At 41.2% G+C, this 18,321-nt stretch overlaps 1 protein-coding gene across 2 annotated transcripts in view; it reads right to left on the bottom strand.

The window, feature by feature from the left end:
* Positions 1–18,321, bottom strand: part of fen1 (flap structure-specific endonuclease 1) — a 36,452-nt gene that overhangs the window by 17,088 nt on the left and 1,043 nt on the right. Inside the window, exons 1-9 of one of the 2 annotated variants that reach the window (XM_076291078.1) lie at positions 18,167–18,268; positions 17,772–17,866; positions 17,473–17,575; positions 10,539–10,641; positions 10,103–10,166; positions 9,874–9,983; positions 9,454–9,590; positions 8,689–8,755; positions 8,474–8,605 (exon numbers count right to left, since the gene is read on the bottom strand). In XM_076291078.1, the coding sequence (XP_076147193.1) occupies positions 8,474–8,605; positions 8,689–8,755; positions 9,454–9,590; positions 9,874–9,983; positions 10,103–10,166; positions 10,539–10,641; positions 17,473–17,575; positions 17,772–17,853 (798 nt within the window). In that variant the 5' untranslated portion in view covers positions 17,854–17,866; positions 18,167–18,268. Of the gene's footprint in view, positions 1–8,473; positions 8,606–8,688; positions 8,756–9,453; positions 9,591–9,873; positions 9,984–10,102; positions 10,167–10,538; positions 10,642–17,472; positions 17,576–17,771; positions 17,867–18,166; positions 18,269–18,321 lie in introns of those variants that run through there. The other variant, XM_076291077.1, reaches the window with a different exon arrangement.

Here is an 18,321-nt window from a genome sequence, read left to right as displayed (position 1 = left end):
CGAAGCCGCCAAACAGGAAGTGAGCTCATATCTCAGCAACCCATTCATCTATCATAACCAAACTAAGTACATAGACTCAGGACCCAATCAAGGGGACGCTCAAAAAATCTGGTGACCTTTGACCTCTAGGGGGCGCTGTAATTTAGGAACATGCCTTTTAGCCTGTAGCTGCTGTTGTGCTTAGAATTAAAACGCACTAGTGATGTCTCGTAATACTGTTGGAGTTCCTTAGGCCGACCCAAGCCAACTTGTGATGTCATCGTAATTGATTCGGCCGCCATATTGGATTTAATCAAAAACACGTACAAGTTTTCGCAGGTCACAAATTTCAGCGGATCCTGACCAAAATTGGCAGAGACCATCTTCAGACCATGCCTGATGAGTGCATTGATTTCTGGAACAATTGAAAGAAGCATTGGCCTGTACCAGCCAATCGAAATTTGTGGCGAAGCCGCCAAACAGGAAGTGATTTCATATCTCAGCAACGCTTTCATGTATCAAAACCAAACTTAGTACATGTACCTCCGACCCCATCAGAAGGACGCTCAAGAAATTTGGTGACATTTGACCTCTAGGGGGCTCCGTAATTGACAAAAATGCATTTTGGCCAGTAGTTGCTGATGCGCATTATTTTGCAATGGAAGTCAATGGCAGCCCATAGAACCGTCTGGTAAAAAGTTATACAATTTTGCACACTAATTGGGGACAGTCCAATAATTCATTTCACCAAGTTTCATACCGGCACCTCAAGCGCTCTAGCGCCACCAACAGGCCAAAGTTGGATTTGTGTTCACGGACGTAACTTTTGACCTGTTGACCCGAATGGCAAAATGAGGTATCATTGGAATCCTTGGGCCAAGCCGAGTTCAACACACCCTATGACGTCAATTTTTGACCTTTGTGTTTAAATCACAGCAAGTGTGATCATATATCAGTCAATCTTTTATTTTTGATGTGAAACTGATGACAGCAAGTTCCATCCAGTTCATTCTAAAGCGTGCGTGCAAGGGCGGGGTGGGATGGGCAGGGGCGGTTGCGGCGGTGGGCTGGCTGGGGGAGGGGGCGGCGACACTCAGCCCTGGTTCAGCTCCACAAAATCAGTTATGTTTTGATGTGAAACTTGACCTTGTAACTCAGCCAATCTTGGGTTGTATGGCATGGAACTTGCTGTGACTGCTTAAGGCTATATGTCTGATGCAACGGCATTGACTTACATGGCAAATCTGGCCTGCTGAACTGCCTGCTTGGCCCCCACATTGCTGCTTGCAGCTATATTTATGCTTAGTTCTACTATCCATTTTACATTGGTGTTCCATACAATCTGCTTTCCACAGCTCTGCTGTCTGTGACAGAAGCCTTAAAGGTGCCCTGCCACACAAAACCGTTTTTACTTGTATTTTTTTTAAACATGTTAGTACCATATGTGTTTGTGCTATGTCGTGAATGTGAAATTGAACAGCCAACTCCTCTGTCAGCTCTAGCCACTGAAAAGAAATAAGCGGAGAAATTAGGCCAATTGCAAAAGCTCTTCAGATTGACGTGGAATTAATGAGCTCATTACTATTCATGAGCTCGCCCAGTTGAGACCTTGCCCACAAAATTTGTTTAGCTCTGTGACCGTTTTCGTAGGCCTATGCAAGGATGGCTGAATGTCAACGGACTTGTGCGATATGCACAAATATAATTTCAAATATAGCTGCAAGCAGCAATGAGGGGGCCAAGCAGGCCAGCTCAGCAGGCCAGATTTGCCATGTAAGTCAATGCCGTTGCATCAGACATATAGCCTTAAGCAGTCACAGCAAGTTCCATGCCATACAACCCAAGATTGGCTGAGTTACAAGGTCAAGTTTCACATCAAAACATAACTGATTTTGTGGGGCTGAACCAGGGCTGTGTCGCCGCCCCCTCACCCAGCCAACCCACCGCCGCAATCGCCCGTGCCCGTCCCACCCTGCCCCACTCTTGCACGCACACTTTAGAATTAACTGGATGGAGCTCGCTGTCATCAGTTTCACATCAAAAATAAAAGATCGATTGAAATATTATCATGCTTGCTGTGATTTCAATGCCCCCATAGAGGTCAAAGGTCACCAAATTATTTGAGCATCAACAGGATGAACCAGACGGTTCTATGGGCTACCATTGACCTCCATTGCAGAATAATGCAGCAACTACAGGCCAAAATACATTTTTGCCAATTACAGAGCCCCCTAGAGGTCAAAGGTCACCAAATTTCTTGAGCATCCTCCTGGTGGGTCCTGAGGACCATGTACTAAGTTTGGTTTTGATACATGAAAGCGTTGCTGAGATATGAGCTCACTTCCTGTTTGGCGGCTTCGCCGCAAATTTCGATTGGCTGTTACAGGCGAACGCTTCTGTCAATTGTTCCAGAAAAAATACACTGATAAGGCATGGTCTGAAGATGGTCTCTGCCAATTTTGGTGAGGATCAGCTGAAATTTGTGACATGCGAATACTTATTCATGTTTTTGATTAAATCCAATATGGCGGCCGAATCAATTACAATTACATCACAAGTTGGCTTGGGTCGGCCTAAGGACTTCAAACAGTATTACCAGACACCACTAGTGCGTTTTAATTCTAAGCACAACAGCAGCTACAGGCCAAAAGGCATGTTTCTTAATTACAGCGCCCCCTAGAGGTCAAAGGTCACCAGATTTCTTGAGCGTCCCCCTGATTGGGTCCTGAGTCCATGCACAAAGTTTGGCTTTGATACATGCAAGGGTTGCTGAGATATGAGCTCACTTCCTGTTTTGTGGCTTCGCCGCAAATTTTGATTGGCTGTTACTGGCGAACGGTAATACTTCCGAAGACGAAAAGTGATAACTTTTGTGAGGCTTGGTCTGAAGATGATCTGTGTAAAATTTGGTGGGGATCAGAGAAAGTATGTGACCCCTGATACATTTTAAGTGTTTATGATGAAATCCAAAATGGCGGAAAATCCATCATGGCGGAAAATGACGTCATAGGGTGCGTTGAACTCGGCTTGGTCCAAGGATTCCAACGATACCTGACTTTTGAAAATCGGACCTACGGGTCAAAAGTTACGTGAGTGAACACACTTCCAACTTTGGCCTGTTGGTGGCGCTAGAGGGTTTGAGTTGCCGACATGAAACTTGGTGACATGAATCCTGGGACTGTACCCAATTAGTGTGCCAAATTTCCCAACTTTTTACCAGACGGTTCTATGGGCTGCCATTGACTTCCATTGCATATAAAAACGTAGAAACACAATGAAGTCCTCGCAGCTTCGCTGCTTGGCCCCCAATAATAATAGGAAAACGTAGAAACACAATGAGGTCCTCGCAGCTTCGCTGCTTGGCCCCCAACAATGCATTTTGCCCAAGAACCCAGACTTGAGGATCAAATGGCTTCAGTTTATTTTTTGGATTTGGCTTTGCAAAAAGGTTGCTGTTGAAGCCTGGAACAGGCTACCATCGCAGTCTACGACCAGTGCCTGTAAGTAAAACATAATTGTCAACTCAAGGAAGTGCAGGTTTAATGAACTCGCTAGCCTAGCAGGTTTTATTTATGCACATTTGGACAATGCTAGCACTCGCTAGCCAAGCTAAGTTCATGCCATGAAGCTAAAATTAGTTGATAATGGCAGTCGTGTTATGGACGAAACCTATTAGCTGTTAGCCAATCAGAGTCAAGCAGCTTAGCTCGTTGAATATTAATGAGAACTGGCGCAAATCGAGCTGTCTTCGCGTAGGCTTTCAATACCACACTAGAATGGCTTGAAACAAGGTAACCAAGGCATGTTTTCCACAAAAAATGTTAGAGTCCATGGTAGAACTTCAGACATTACCACAAAGTAATGAAATACGTGTGGCAGGGCATCTTTAAAAGAAGCCAGAGGTCCTCATCCTGTTTGATTCATCAGCTGCCTTCGGTACTGTTAACCACTGTATCCTTCTTTCCATACTCTCAAACATGGGCATCTCTGGCTCAGCACTTTCCTGGTTTGAATCCTACTTCACAGACTTGTTCAATGTGTTCTGTCTAGGACAACTCTCCGCATATCAGTACCTATATCCACAGGTATGCCCCAGAACTCGTTGCTAGGGTCCCTTCTCTTTGCTATTTACACCACCTCACTGGGTCCAATTATCCACTCGCACAGCTTAGACTAGCAGTCTCTGAAAGAAGATCTAGATGGATGGGGCCAGGCTACAAGAGCAGGCCCTGAGTATAAGATCAATAGAGGCTGGGGTCTACCATACAAGGCAAGATCCAAGGTGCAGGCTGTGTAGGCAAGTGTAAGTTCAGTTAGGGGCAGCCGTGGCCTACTGGTTAGCGCTTGGGACTTGTAACCGGAGGGTTGCCGAACCCCGACCAGTAGGCACGGCTGAAGTGCCCTTGAGCAAGGAACCTAACCCCTCACTGCTCCCAGAGCGCCGCTGTTGTTGCAGGCAGCTCACTACGCCGGGATTAGTGTGTGCTTCACCTCACTGTGTGCTGAGTGTGTTTCACTAATTCATGGATTTGGATAAATGCAGAGACCAAATTTCCCTCACGGGATCAAAAGAGTGTATATACTTATATACTAAGATGCTGGCCGGCAAGGCATACATGGAGCGCCATAATTAATAAACTAGTACTTGTAAATTACATTTAATGGTGATTTCTGTCTATTTATTGTCTTTTGTACCTTTTCAATTTCCGCCTACATTCCATGTATGTTGAAGAATATGTACCGGTATTTGCTACATACTCATAAATGGTTAATTTATCATTTCATTATATGAACCAACTACCTGTGGACATACAGTCCACATTTGGAGAGTATCTGATCATTATTTCCAAAGATATATGGAACAAAGCAAATAATGTCCTTTTTTCAGAATCCGGAATTTTCACAAGTTCCAGTTTTGGGGAGGATTGAAATACCATCCAAAAAAACTAGTTGTGCAGTAAAAATTTTTTTATTTTTTTATTTTTTATAAACTAGACATATCAAAGATATAAAAAAACATGGTTGTTTTGTTTTACCTCAAGTGGAGGTACCTCAACTTTTGAGGGCTCTGTTTCCTTTACTATTAACTCTCAACTCAAAAACCACTACGTTAGATGACAAATGTGTGTAGGGCAAAACGTCTGACTGCATTTCAGACCTCTATATTATCGATAGTTTGGCAGGCGAGATTATCCAAACTCTGCGTTATTTTGCCATAGGAAAAAAAGGAAAAAGTATGGACACATTGTATACAAAGAGGTGTGTTGTCTGGAGAGGTGTATTGTTTTTTTTCACGTAGTGCCAAAGAAATTAAAGTGTGGTTCCACTTCATTAAAAGTGGATGCCAACAAAGTGAAATGCCACTTATGTGAAAAGCAGTTTTCATTAAAAAAAAATTGCACTAATCTAATAGGCCACATTTACATTTCTTCACTTTAATACTGCAGATGTTAAGTAGGCCTATACAGCAATGTCTTTACAAAGTTTGTATTTTTATGTTAAGTTGTTTCACCATTAAAGAAGAATGTATTTTTGTTGTTGAAATTGATTTACAAACATATGGCATCAGAAAAAGTATAATTTTAAACCAGCATCGAAACCAAGGTATCGAAATTGGCACCATATTACAATATTTTGAACGATACCAAGCCCTATTTCTACGAAACATTTGTTCCGTTTACCGTTTTTGATAACGAGGATGAGAGGTCAAGTCAAGTAGTTAAGTGTTTGCAGAAACGTAATACTTGCTCAAGGTCTATATGAGTGATATATAGAGAATCAATAACATGAACATGGTGCCCGAAATGCTATTTGAATAGGCTGAGTAATGTTACATGATTAAGTTATGGTTAGTAGAGATATACAGGCTATATTTTCCGAGGTAGTGGCCAGATGACCATTCAAAATTGAGGCAAGCCCAATTTCACATTTGTATCGCTTCTTGATAAAGTAATGTTTAATATCAAATGAAGTTAATTTATGTAGGGATACATTCCAGCAGGTGTCTGGAATATCTACTAGCTGCTACTAGGTTCAAGCTGCCAAAACGGGGCTTCCAGAGCGTTTTTAGAAGTTGGCAGCGGTGTGTACATGCAGTAACACCTGATAACATTCCTTGGCATGGCAATATGAGCTGGCTCCATCTTACGATGCATGCAAGACATGGCATCCTAGCAGTTTCACGGTCCGATATGATGAGGAAAACAATACCAGCATCATGTAAAGTGGTACCATAAATAAGATTAAGACCGCCAAAATATTTTCATATTAACTAGGCCATCACAGATTCATTTTGTTGTTTTGTTGTCTTTTTACTAATGACATTCCACTTTAACACCATTGTTTAACAGATCATCTATATCTATGGTGTGTGGGTTAATATAAAAACATTTCTCTAATCTCAGTCTCTTGAGCTAACCTTGAGATGTAACCTTGAGGTGTGTCAACAATCTGAAACCATGATTCATGATTCATCTCTGCCCAATAAACTTCATTAAAGGAAAGAGTTTGGGTCAGTCTGTAAATGCAACCTACCAATCAGTTCAACACCATCCTAAAGACACTTAAGGCTCTGGCATGGTCCTGCGTCACATTTTACGCGTGTCCAAGACGCGAGTCATTTTTGCCGTGGACGTGAAGCATACTCCAATTTCTGCTGTCCTGAATGCACGTTAAATCGTTAAGGTTAGCGCCTGCGCACTACGGATTAACTGTGATACTCTGCCCCACCAACTGGGGGCGGTACGTCGAGCCTGAAAGTATGACACAACCACCAAAGAAGCCTGAAACGCCTGAAGAAAAGAACTTGGGATGTGCGAGCACTGAACGAAGGAAGAGCTGATGAAGGAAAAAGCACCACGAGTACGTTCGCCTGTCTGCTGGGAAGTTTGATACGCTGGCCCATCGCATCGCTCCATTTATCATCCACCAGAACACACACAGCACACCTGTTGGTATAGCTGAGAGACTAGCTTAGCCTACTTGCTTATTAGGCTAGAACTACTTAGCCTGTAGCTAAGTGACTCGGTGCTGCGAGGGCAGCAATATTGGTGCGATACAAAGTAAAGACATTTTTCTGAACACATGCTGCAGTGTCATGGTAAGAAAGAGTTGTGCGTACAGATGTCCTCAATTAAATTTTTATTGAGTCTTCACACCTGCCTCATACCAAAAAGTATGAACCAAAAACCTGTAAATATGACGTGTCAATAAAAGTTTTGAAGTAACTATTTGTGTTCATAATGTATAATGTCTCACTGTGATAATGGGTGTATTTAGAGCGAGAGGTAGCCTAGGTTATTCCTTCAATTATTATTATGATAACGCATTATCCGGTGTTGACAGGCGAGTTTCGAGATTGAGTTCAGCATTGTTCAGGAGTAGGCTAGGTGATAATGATTGCACCTGGGAGAGGTAGGCTACATTCCCTTTATTATTATAATCACTATTGATAACGCATTATATACGGAACAGGCGAGAATGCATCTCGATCAGCAAGTGTTACTGGGTTTCGCCTGAGCGTTGTAGATAGATACCTTTAATTGGCTTTGGGTTTCGCGATTTGATTTCAGCATACGCTCATTTTTAAAAGATGCATTTAATCCGAAGTCATGTCAGCTCTCTATGCAGGGAGTAGGGCTGTCACTTTTTATTCGAACATGACGTGACGTGAAATATCCGTAGTCGAACTATAATTAAACTATACGTTTTTTAGTGCTGTGTAGCGCATTTCTACAGTCTATGATTAGTTTTATTTTATTGTTTGCCATCTCATTCAGTGCTATATGATCCAGGGCTCATGACCAAATCAAGCCAATATAATAGCCAGTAGCCACAATGAGCCCAAGCAGCCACCCTGTTTCGACAATCAAAGGTAACGCACAGAACGGCCAGCAGACAAATAATTACGTCCCCAACTCATCTAAAATGTGGTGTCTTGAAATACTTTGGGTTCTACACCATAGATGGTAAAGTGACCGTTAAATATAATGTTAAAGAATGTATCTGTGGATTGTGGCTTTACATCGGTCGAAGTTGACTCCATGTCGTGGTGTCTCACGTAACTCAAAGCCAGGCAAGCTGAGGACAGGCGCTCTGTTCCATCGTCGTTATGGTAACCAAACAAGTCTTCTTCTGTCTAGGTTTGTTTCTACGTTTAAGTGTTGTTCTTCTATGTGGTCCACCTAACTGGAGGGGAGTGTTTACAGCAGTTCCGTTTCACACATGCGCAGTCTACGCGTCACTTTGACGCGTGGTCTTAAATTTCGGTCGACTCAAAGACGCGACGCATGCTGTAAAAATGAAGCAATTCTCGTCACGCGCTGACCAGTGCCGCGTGCGCGGGACACAGACGCGGGACCGTACCATAGGCTTTACACCAGCATTCACTACTTGGTAGTTACCCTGCCCCCAACAAACACAGGGGTTGTGGACTCAAACAGTAAGTCATTCCCGTTACATCCTGTTATGTATATTAAGATGGCGTTGGCTTTACCTTGAGGTCAATATTCTCCAGAATCTCCTCAATGCTGCCATGTTGTTTGATCAGGTCAATTGCCCTCTTAGGTCCAACACCCTTGATGGTCCCACAGTAGTCACAGCCCAGTAAGATACACAAGTCTATAAACTGCAAGTGTGAGAGGATTGATTAAACACAAAACATTTGCATCTGCAAGGTGATCATGGAGTAACATGCGGACAGAGAAATACCTGTTCATGTGAAAGCCCAATTTCTTGTAGAATGCGACTGAAATGAAATTCCTGAATGGGTAGTTTCCTGTGGAAATTAAAATATCCATGGATATGAAGTGTGAGAGTAGAGAAGCTTGATAAATATGCTGCAGTCCACTTGCTGGTAACATTGTAATTAATAAGCCTGTTTATGCTCCCTTTCCATACAGAAATGGATACGTTTCATACGTTGATCCATTTTGTTTGTGTCCATAAGCTTGAAGTAAATGGGCAAAAAAAACAGACATTATGAATGCAGACTATGGACAGAAGCTTCCGTCTGTATTTGTATCCATTTTTAACGTTGAGCATAACTGATCCTTTAGGGCAGTTATAGTAATAAGCGGCTATAAACACAATGTAATCTTAGTAGTATTATTAGTCTACAGTGTGTATGTTTCCATACAGTGCTCTGCTGATCTATATAACACTGTGTGTTAAGTGGTTGGCAGTATGTCCAGACCCTTTCAACCACACAAGTGGTTGGCAGTATGTCTAGACCCTTTTAATCACATGAATATGTGCATTGAACAGAGGTGGCACAGAAAACGATATTGAGGTAATGGTAACTTGGGGACAAAAAAACAACAAGTCTTTAAAAAGTCAACATTGTAGAGCATTATGCTAAAGTCCAATTCATTTTCATTTCAAACTAGCTGTGCTGGTTTTGAACATTTCAAACGAAAAACCCTCTAGGAACACATTGAACGGATCTATAGTGCAGTGCACTGAGAGTGACCATACTTTGCCTCGCTGGCTGTGAGATGCCTCAGCAAGACGTTGGTTCCGAACGTCAATCCGTCCATATCCTCTGTTGCCGTGGCGAACACCTTCCCAGCCTTCACCAGGGCAGCACAGCTGGCCTCCGCCTCACAGGGAGCCTAAACAAGAAGAGAACAATGCTTTACTTCCTGTCCATGCTGACAGCTTAGCACTTTTAACCCGGCTTCCACCCCGAGTCTTTGGGGACAGTGGCTCTTATAACATAATTGACATATTATGTCGCTTTGGATAAAAGCATCTGCTAAATGAATAAATGATGTAATTGTTAACATGTACTCTTTCTCTAAAGCTAATTTACTGAACAATTTCAAAAACAATGTTGTCTAAATTTACAGCAAGGCTCCCAGAGTGACACGGGTTAAGGTTTTACCCAAAACTCACTTCAACATATGGGACTCCCATTAGCGAGAGCAGCTTCTTGCATTCGTCATTGTGCTGCTTTGTGACTTTCACAAGACGCTTGGTGAACTTGTCAATGTTCTCCTGCTCACCTGAGAAACAGTCAATTAAAACACCCAAATGGTCAAAGTTTTTTTTTGTATTTATTATTAAGATGGGGTGAAGTTTCAGGAAGGTGGAACTTTCAAGATCAGCACTCTCTCAGACCTACCTGCCTCCTGGGCCTGGGCAAGTTGTTTCTCAGCTTCTGCTCTCCTCTCCGTTCTCTTTTCCAGCTGTCCCCAGCAAATAAAAGATGATTACTTTACATTTTGTTTTGCAAAAACAACATACCACTGACCCTTGTAGAGGCCAATACACAGAAAGGGCAATACACAGAGGACCCAACCTAGTTTTACAGTGTAATGCGTTCTGTGTCCATCTCATGATCTTTGAGCTGATTCAATTCATTTTCAATATAATGTTGATCAATTACTCCCTAACTGCACCCACACCACGAAGAATACAACTGGTGTCCATCGGCAGTGCCAGACAAAGAACAGTGTGAAACTGACATCAAAAATTGCTTAAGCAGTCTAAGTTTGACAGTGTGCATTTGTTAAGGTGGTTGTATGGTAATTGTGAAGAGCTGAGTAAATGCTACGCACCTCTCCAGATTTCAGCTGTGGGGGTTTGCCATCAAACACGTAGACAGGTTTAATTCCATTATCCAGCATGCGGATGGTCCGATAGAACAGGCCCACAAGATGGCTGAGGTTAAAAAAACAAACATTAACTCTGAACAGTTGGTAACTGGAGGAGGAGAATACTGGCAGAAATAACAGGCAGAGAATACAACAAATTACATTTATACAACGCTTTCCACAACACTCAAAGCGATTCACAGTGAAGGGGGAACATCACTAACAACCACCAATGTGTAGCACCCACCGGGCATCAGACGTTTAAATCAGCATAATCTACTTTTGACTTTCTCATTTCCAATCCATATCCAGTAGCAACCCTTTATTGAGTCTGAAGTATTATTTTAGATTATCTACCCAGCATGCATTGCAAAGTTCTGTGTTACTTAGATTGACTAAAACAATATCTTTCTACCATGTCTCTGTCTCAGGTGTCATATTGGTTATTATTTTCATTTTATTCATGCAATAATGATTGGTGTCGTTTATGCATGAAGCTGTCTTATGTCATAACATAAGGGACCGTTCGTTATTTATAAACGGGGTCACCGGAGGAAAATAGGGGAGGGTCATATATTTTTATTCTTTGTTGAGGGGAGGGTCACCTAACTTTTTTTTGTCTAGGAGGGAGGGTCACCCATCTTTTGTATTAATGAAAACAGCAAAAAATCAAAGTGGCTTGTTTGATTGTTGATTTCTGTCGCCATATAACGTTCTCTTTCGTTCCATAGCTCTGTCAACATTGAACAATGAAAATAAGGGAGATTTCCCGGGTTTCTCACGCAAAATACGGAAAATGTCAACATTTGTCCCCATTAACGTTGGAAGGGTTGGAGCAACAAAGTAGCCTACTTTATTCACGCCTAACAGCCTATATCCATTTGGTCAACTTTATCCAGCCCTAAAAAAGCTAAATTTAACTTTGGTTTACTTGTAGATTACCGTGTAGCCTAACTTTAAACAGTGTGCATGCTTAACATAAAGCACTTGTGCTTCATTCATCCACACATCCAGCTCCTCACGTTTTGACAAGCATTTCTACCAATTGACTTTGTTCATGCCCATATCTAGCTTTGCTATCTCCATCCTTTCTTTTTTTGTTGTTTGCAAAAAAATATATAGTATTTATTGGTAACCAGCAACAAGTGCAATTTGTTATTCGCTGTCATTCTCTCTCCTGCCAACAAAAATGTGTTACGTTCCAAGTAGCAGTGCGTAATTCTGCTTCATAAAAGTTGAACAAATACATTTGGTCATATAAATAGCCAGTTTATGGTCTACAGTGTAGTTGGTAAGTTATGGTAGGCCAACTTGGAGTGAATATACAGGGGGAATTCTTTGTCTAGCCGAGTAGCCTGGCAGGTGCGCACGTAGGCATAGCCTACGGCCGAACACTGCAAGTGCTAATGAATCGTGCTCTCACGACAACCACGTCGTTAACTTACAGTTTTTCTCAGTCGCTTTGGTGCTATTCTCACATCACTATTAACATTTGCACAGCAGTTGCAAAACCTAGTGGATGACCTGCAAAAGCATGTCACTTGCTCAAAATGGATAGTCCATTCCTCAAAAGCACGTATTCATGTCAATGAAACTGTCAGTGTCATCAAAATGAGAAGTCTCGACACCATCGTTTATGAACAAGATAGTCAAATGGCTTTGTCATGTTTTCATTATGACAGTTCTCTCAGTGTTTTCCAATGCAAAAAAGGGCAGAACTCGGTGACACTACCTGAACATGCTCAAGACAGCACTATACAGTACTTGTACAGCCATTTGAAATTACAGTAAAGTTACACATTGCTGTAGTTAGGGGAGTAAGTGAGTACAAGACACTGAATATGTACATTTTTACTGTATGCCCTTTGCAATTCTACAGCATTGTGACAGAATTTGATAACTAGTTCAACAATTTTGTATGTAATGACTCAAGCAATGAAATGAAGACTATTAGTTTTATAGGGAACGACTATTCAGTATCCATAAGTATAGTTCATTTTGATTGACATGACATAAGCAAATGATAATGTTAAAAAACAGCAGAGAATTGTATGAAAGCAACTGATACATGTCCAAAAGCATTTGCAATTTGTTCAGAGGAAGGAGAATTTGCTACTATAATGTGCACAAATGACTAAATGTTGTGGAGGTTGAACTAATAGTTATGAGAATTTTCATTCTGATCTGCAAAAAGCACCAAAGCGACTGAGAAAAACTGTAAATAGGCCTAGGTTAACATCACTCTGAGTTCGCATTCAAGCAAGCAAAACGATGATTTGAATACATCTGTTTCTCTGGAAGGGCAAGGGGTAACAACAGGACAACACAGAGACAGGCCAGAATGCAGGACTAATGTTATGAGAGTATTACAGTAATATGGGATATTCTACGGGAAAATATTAAAACGGCAAGACAGCGGGGAAACGTTCAAATGATAAACCCGGAAAAAGTTGCCATGTTAGGTATTTTTCGGTGCCTGTGATTATTTGTGAAATTGTGCAAACGGACTTTTCAAGTCATTTGAGAAGGAAGGAGTGTAGCAAGCTCCCAAATTGATGCTCGTCTGAGAAATTGAGTTTTGGATAATGTTCAGCTTCGGTAGCTTTACAATGACTGAGGAAGCCTAGAGACGAGTCCATAGCAATAAGTTCATGTGTTGAATTTGTTATTACCCAGTGTGCTTTGTTGAATGGTCTCAATGCTTTATTGTTTTATTTTATGTGAATACTTACTAGAGGAGTAACTTTTCAAGTAGGCTAATGCAGTTGCAGGAAGTGTGCATTTACTTTCCATGCTTATTGTGTTTCCACAACAATGTTAGTGAGTAAATCTACTGAAATGGCCACCATCTTGGTGAAGTGTGATGTGTAAGATCAGAAAGCAGAGGTTGGTTTTAGGGCGGTAGGGTAGGGCAGGATATGTTGATGTGTTTTCATAGCGCGTAAGAGCGTCGGCACAAGACGTAGACAATTGGCTGGGGAGGGTCATGTCATTTTTGAAAATGCTGTTGGAGGGTCGTTGAAAATTATATAGCAGTCAGGGGAGGGTCATGCAACTTTTGATCGAAGCACTCAAAATCCCTCCGGTGACCCCGTTTATAAATAACGAACGGTCCCTAAGTTGTACCATCGTTTTATGAAATGTGCTCAAATTAGGATTTCGTCATGATTACCAGATTCATCATGAATTTGTGTCATGCATAAAGATAGCTTATATTATCATAACATAATTATACCACCGTTTTATGAAATGCTCTCAGATTAGGATTTCGTCATGAGTACCGTATTTATCATGTTTCGTCATGAATTTGTGTCACTTACCTCAAGAATAGCAGTAATTTATGCAGAAATGTGTCAAACGTAGGCCCTATAGACGTAGTTCATTTCGTTGCATAGTCGTTGACAGTTGTTCAGTTTTCTAACTTTTATTTTGAAACTCGGAAGTAAACGCATAATGTCGTATCGCTGTTTTCTCAACTGCTTTGGGCTCAGTGTCGCGTTGTTACAATGTCAGAAGAAGACTTAAAAATAAAGTCAAATGACGGCTAAACGAACAACGGCTGAGATGACCGCAGTTGATAACACCAGAGAATGTCTAATAAGGGGAGAACCGCCACTCTCGGGAAACTTCCGGTTTCTGAACTGGTTGCAGTTCCTTTTCTGGTTCCACATGAGGGCGCCAGGGCTCCAGAGTGCGACCAATTTGGTCGCATATGCGACCTAATTTTTCAAAAGTGCGACTAAAAAAAAAATCGGAGGTCGCACCGTTCTAGAGAGGAAAAAGTGTCCGCATTGAAACTCTACCTTTGGTTCAATAACAGACACATATTTGGCCAATATCGTGGTTTAAACAAATCACAGATGGTGAAGGGCGGCACCTCCCCTCTGATTGGCCGTGGCCCAGTGCCTGTGTGTAAATTTGAAAATGTGTGTGCTGCAGAGAGAGAGAGAGAGAGAGAGAGAGAGAGAAAGAGGTCAGAGACCCGTCAGATAAACAGAGTGGATGTAGTTGTATTACAGTGTGGTCACATAGGATAAATGTCCCCTCTCCCCACTGCCTTTCAGCGGCTGGCAGCAGCAAACCGATCAGACGAGCCAGAGATGATGATCAAGTTTATCGTTGCCTACGATAGGCCTAGTGAAACTTCCCTTCACCAAGTTCAGTCCGAAATAATTATTCACCAGAAAAATTGTTTGAACGTAAACCCGACGTACAGGAATGCCACTTGACCGAACGACAGAGATACAGATATCGCCGAAAAGGAGTGAGTCATTGACCGCAGTTACATGCAGGGAGTAACCCGGTTTTTAACAGCAATATTCGTTTTGCGCGCGAGTTGTGTAAACTCATTCTGATGGCATCAATCAATTTAATCCGGTATTTGGCGCAAACCGAATATCGCTGCTACATTTAAAGCCAGAATATTCCCTGCATGTATACAGTGGTCATTGTGTACGGTGAATTGAATGGACACATTTAGATCGAGCATGGCAAGTCATTGCAATAGCCTATAATAATAGACCTACCATTTAGTTACTGCATTAACCATGTTCTTATTGAAAATTTAAAAATACTAAAATTAAAAAGTAAATTGCATTGTGGGGCTGTCAAACGATTATTGCAATCATCATTGCAAAATCACATAAAAATCCCCCAGGCTACTTGGAACATATCTTTAAATTGTGCTCAAATACATTTCTACGGAAGATGCTAGCATGGCGAGCTGGTTTAGCCAAGGCCTAAAGATCATGAAGGATAGTATGTAAAACATTGAGCCATGAGATGTGCAGTTTGAAGCCCTTAAAATACGTGCACTGTTAATTTATTCACTGTTATTTTTATTTAATACATCTTGAGTAGGGCTGGGATAAACGATTATTTTTTAAACGATTAATCTAGCGATTATTTTTTCGATGCATCGATTAATCTAACGATTCATTTTTTCAGTCGATTTCGATTCGATTTCGATTCGATTATCGATTATCTCCCCATTAATTCACTAATAGCAACTTATACATCTGAATGAAAAAACATGAATTCTTTAAACTATATCTGAATGAAAAAACATGAATTCTTTAACATTGCAATATATGTTTATTGCTCTTAAGATTCCAAAATAAAAGACTATACAAGTGCAAAGTAATGCATTCTTAGTCAGAGGTAGCATTCAATAAAGTTCAGTAGTGTTTGTCTAATTGAGTGCCTGTCATTTTAAGACGTTTAACACAGTTAAAAGGCTGCTGATGTGTGGATGCAATTCATAACGTAGTTAGTTCAAATAACGGTTTGTTCTTCTCCTTTGGACAAGCACTTTTGAGTCTTGGAAAACACTTTTCCATTTACATCGGGATTTTGCAAACATTCAGAGTCAATAAAATGAGCCCTGCATGAGTAACGAATACAAGCACCAAGCAGTAAGCATGCTAAACTTGACATCCAAACAGTATTCTAACGTTAGCTTTGAGATACTGCTTGATTGCATACTGTAACTTAACTTAGTTTAGTCTCCTCAATGTACTATGTTGTGATAAGACCTTAGCAGAATTTACTTTAACTTTAATGCAGCAGTTTTGAACAAATTTGTGCAGCATGGTCACGATGCTAAGCGGATTTAATAGCAATTTAGCCCACTGTGTTCTATGCAGTGCTTCTATGTGGCAACAACAATCGTGAATATTTTGTTAAATGCACATGCAGAGGAGGAGCGTCTATGAGGAGGAGCAGCGGGCTCGTTACGAGACAGAGCGGGCGGGGCGAGGAAAGGCTGTGTGAGTAAAAAGTGCAGCTCAATGAAATTATTTTAGCTTATCTTTAATTTAAATAGTAGGCCTACAACATAGAACATCAATGTGTGGTGGCCGGTTTTGATTTCGTGGTGCCCAGCCACAGATTAGTCAACGTATGGAAAACACTGAAGGTGTAAAATTAAAAATATTTAGCAGCACACGTTATGCTTGACGAATCGACGCTCATATTTTGCGTCGACGTATTTTTTGCGTCGACGTCATCGATTACGTCGACGCGTTGTCCCAGCCCTAATCTTGAGATGTTTTTAAGTTTAAATTTCAGCTCAGTGAAGCACCTAAAGCACCAACACTTCATTAAGTTACTTTTCTTGTAGAATTGTAAATCATAAGTCATAGGACAACCTATATAGGACAGTAATTAATGAAAAAAAGTGAACCTGCTGTGGTGTTAAATGTGATGTGGTTGAAAATTTGGGTGCACCTAACTTTTGTGCTGGTGCACCTAAGAAAAAAAGTTAGGTGCACCAGTGCAACCAGTGCAAAAAGTTAGTCTGGAGTCCTGGGCGCTCACGAATAAGTGCAGAATGAATGGAGGCCTATGGAGCTGTACCGCTCAAATCCACTTTTCTCGGGATATAATTTTCCCCCCAGAAATTCGAATGTTGCAGTCGAAAGAGGGGGCAGAGAAAATACAAACCGCTGAGTATTATATTTTTTGAGTCACTTATTTGTTCTAAAAAGCCTTTCAAATGTGTCAATGACGTCATTCATTAGCAGAAAGCTAGTGTGTTGTGGGCAACAACGACCTAACCTGTAAGAAATCGAAAGGACGTGACTACTCGTTCATTCAACTTTTGACCTATAATCCATATTGAGCTTGCAGAAACCACAATCAAATATTCAATTTCTCAACGACAACCAGGTGAAAGAGACACATTTAGCCGTCTAGCTCCATAGACCCCCATTGTTTTTGCACTTATTCGTGATCGACCCTAGCGGAACTGCAACAGATTGCAGGTACAATGGAGTTAATAGGGAGTGATCCGGCTCTCCGTAAACGGGCTCTGATAACACACAAGTGTTCACTTTGTTAAACAGATGTACGGTACATCCGGAGTGTACAATCAATGTAAGACACGTGCTTTCAGTACCTTGTGGTCTCTCCATCATCGTTCTGTAGAACATTGCCGTCTTGTCTTACCGCGATAAGAAACTGGTAGATACACATCGATGCATCAATAGCAATCTTTCGGCCTGGGTGTTAACACAACGAGAAAAGTGCAAACGTTAGGCATGCCTTGTCAATAAATGCAAGATGAAGTTTTTTGCAATTCAAGGCCATAAGGAGAGGCTTTACTCAATTATTGTTAATTGTCTGCTCTGACCTACCAAGGTTATGCTTAACAAACAGGTTACACGGTTACATCCTATAACTATCTATCGAACTTACCAAAGAAGCTTTTGATGTCTTGTTCTTTGATGGCTGCGGCTGCATGGTCTGCAATCAACTTTGCAAGCCCGTGTATTCCCATAGTGTTATTAACTCTACGATACAAATGCAATAATTCAGAGCAGACGAGACGTTATGCAGTGGTTTATAGAAAAACACGACACCGTCCATAACCAAAAAATTAACATTACTCTACAGAATTGCTGTAACGTTAACGTTAACAATAACAACTGAAGGTAGGTTAGCCTACAGGTTCTTTTTCGACATGGGCATGACTGAGAAAAACATACGATATTGCTTATCAGACAAACACCAGTAGACCTTCAGCGTAAAAAAGTTTGTCAAAATTTCAATGTAGGCATTTTTGACATTCAATTCGTAGGAGTAAAACTTACCCTCGCACGCTAGAAAGATCTCACTACCACTGGCGCGAAGAAAATGCGTCTGTTTTCGCGCGAAATTCTAAAAGTAGGCATTACTACACGATACAGAGTGGTGATCCAGCTTCTGTTGCATAGAATCGATTGCTCGATAATGATTATTTCGTCCG

This window comes from Alosa pseudoharengus, unplaced genomic scaffold (assembly GCF_046254945.1).
Source record: "Alosa pseudoharengus isolate Yale_2024_CS ecotype anadromous, Long Island Sound unplaced genomic scaffold, YU_APseudo_1.1 YU_APseudo_1.1_scf_18, whole genome shotgun sequence".
Taxonomy (NCBI): Eukaryota; Metazoa; Chordata; class Actinopteri; order Clupeiformes; family Clupeidae; genus Alosa; species Alosa pseudoharengus.
The sequence above is the reverse complement of the archived record's forward strand: the minus strand, read 5'-3'. Positions and strand labels throughout refer to the sequence as shown.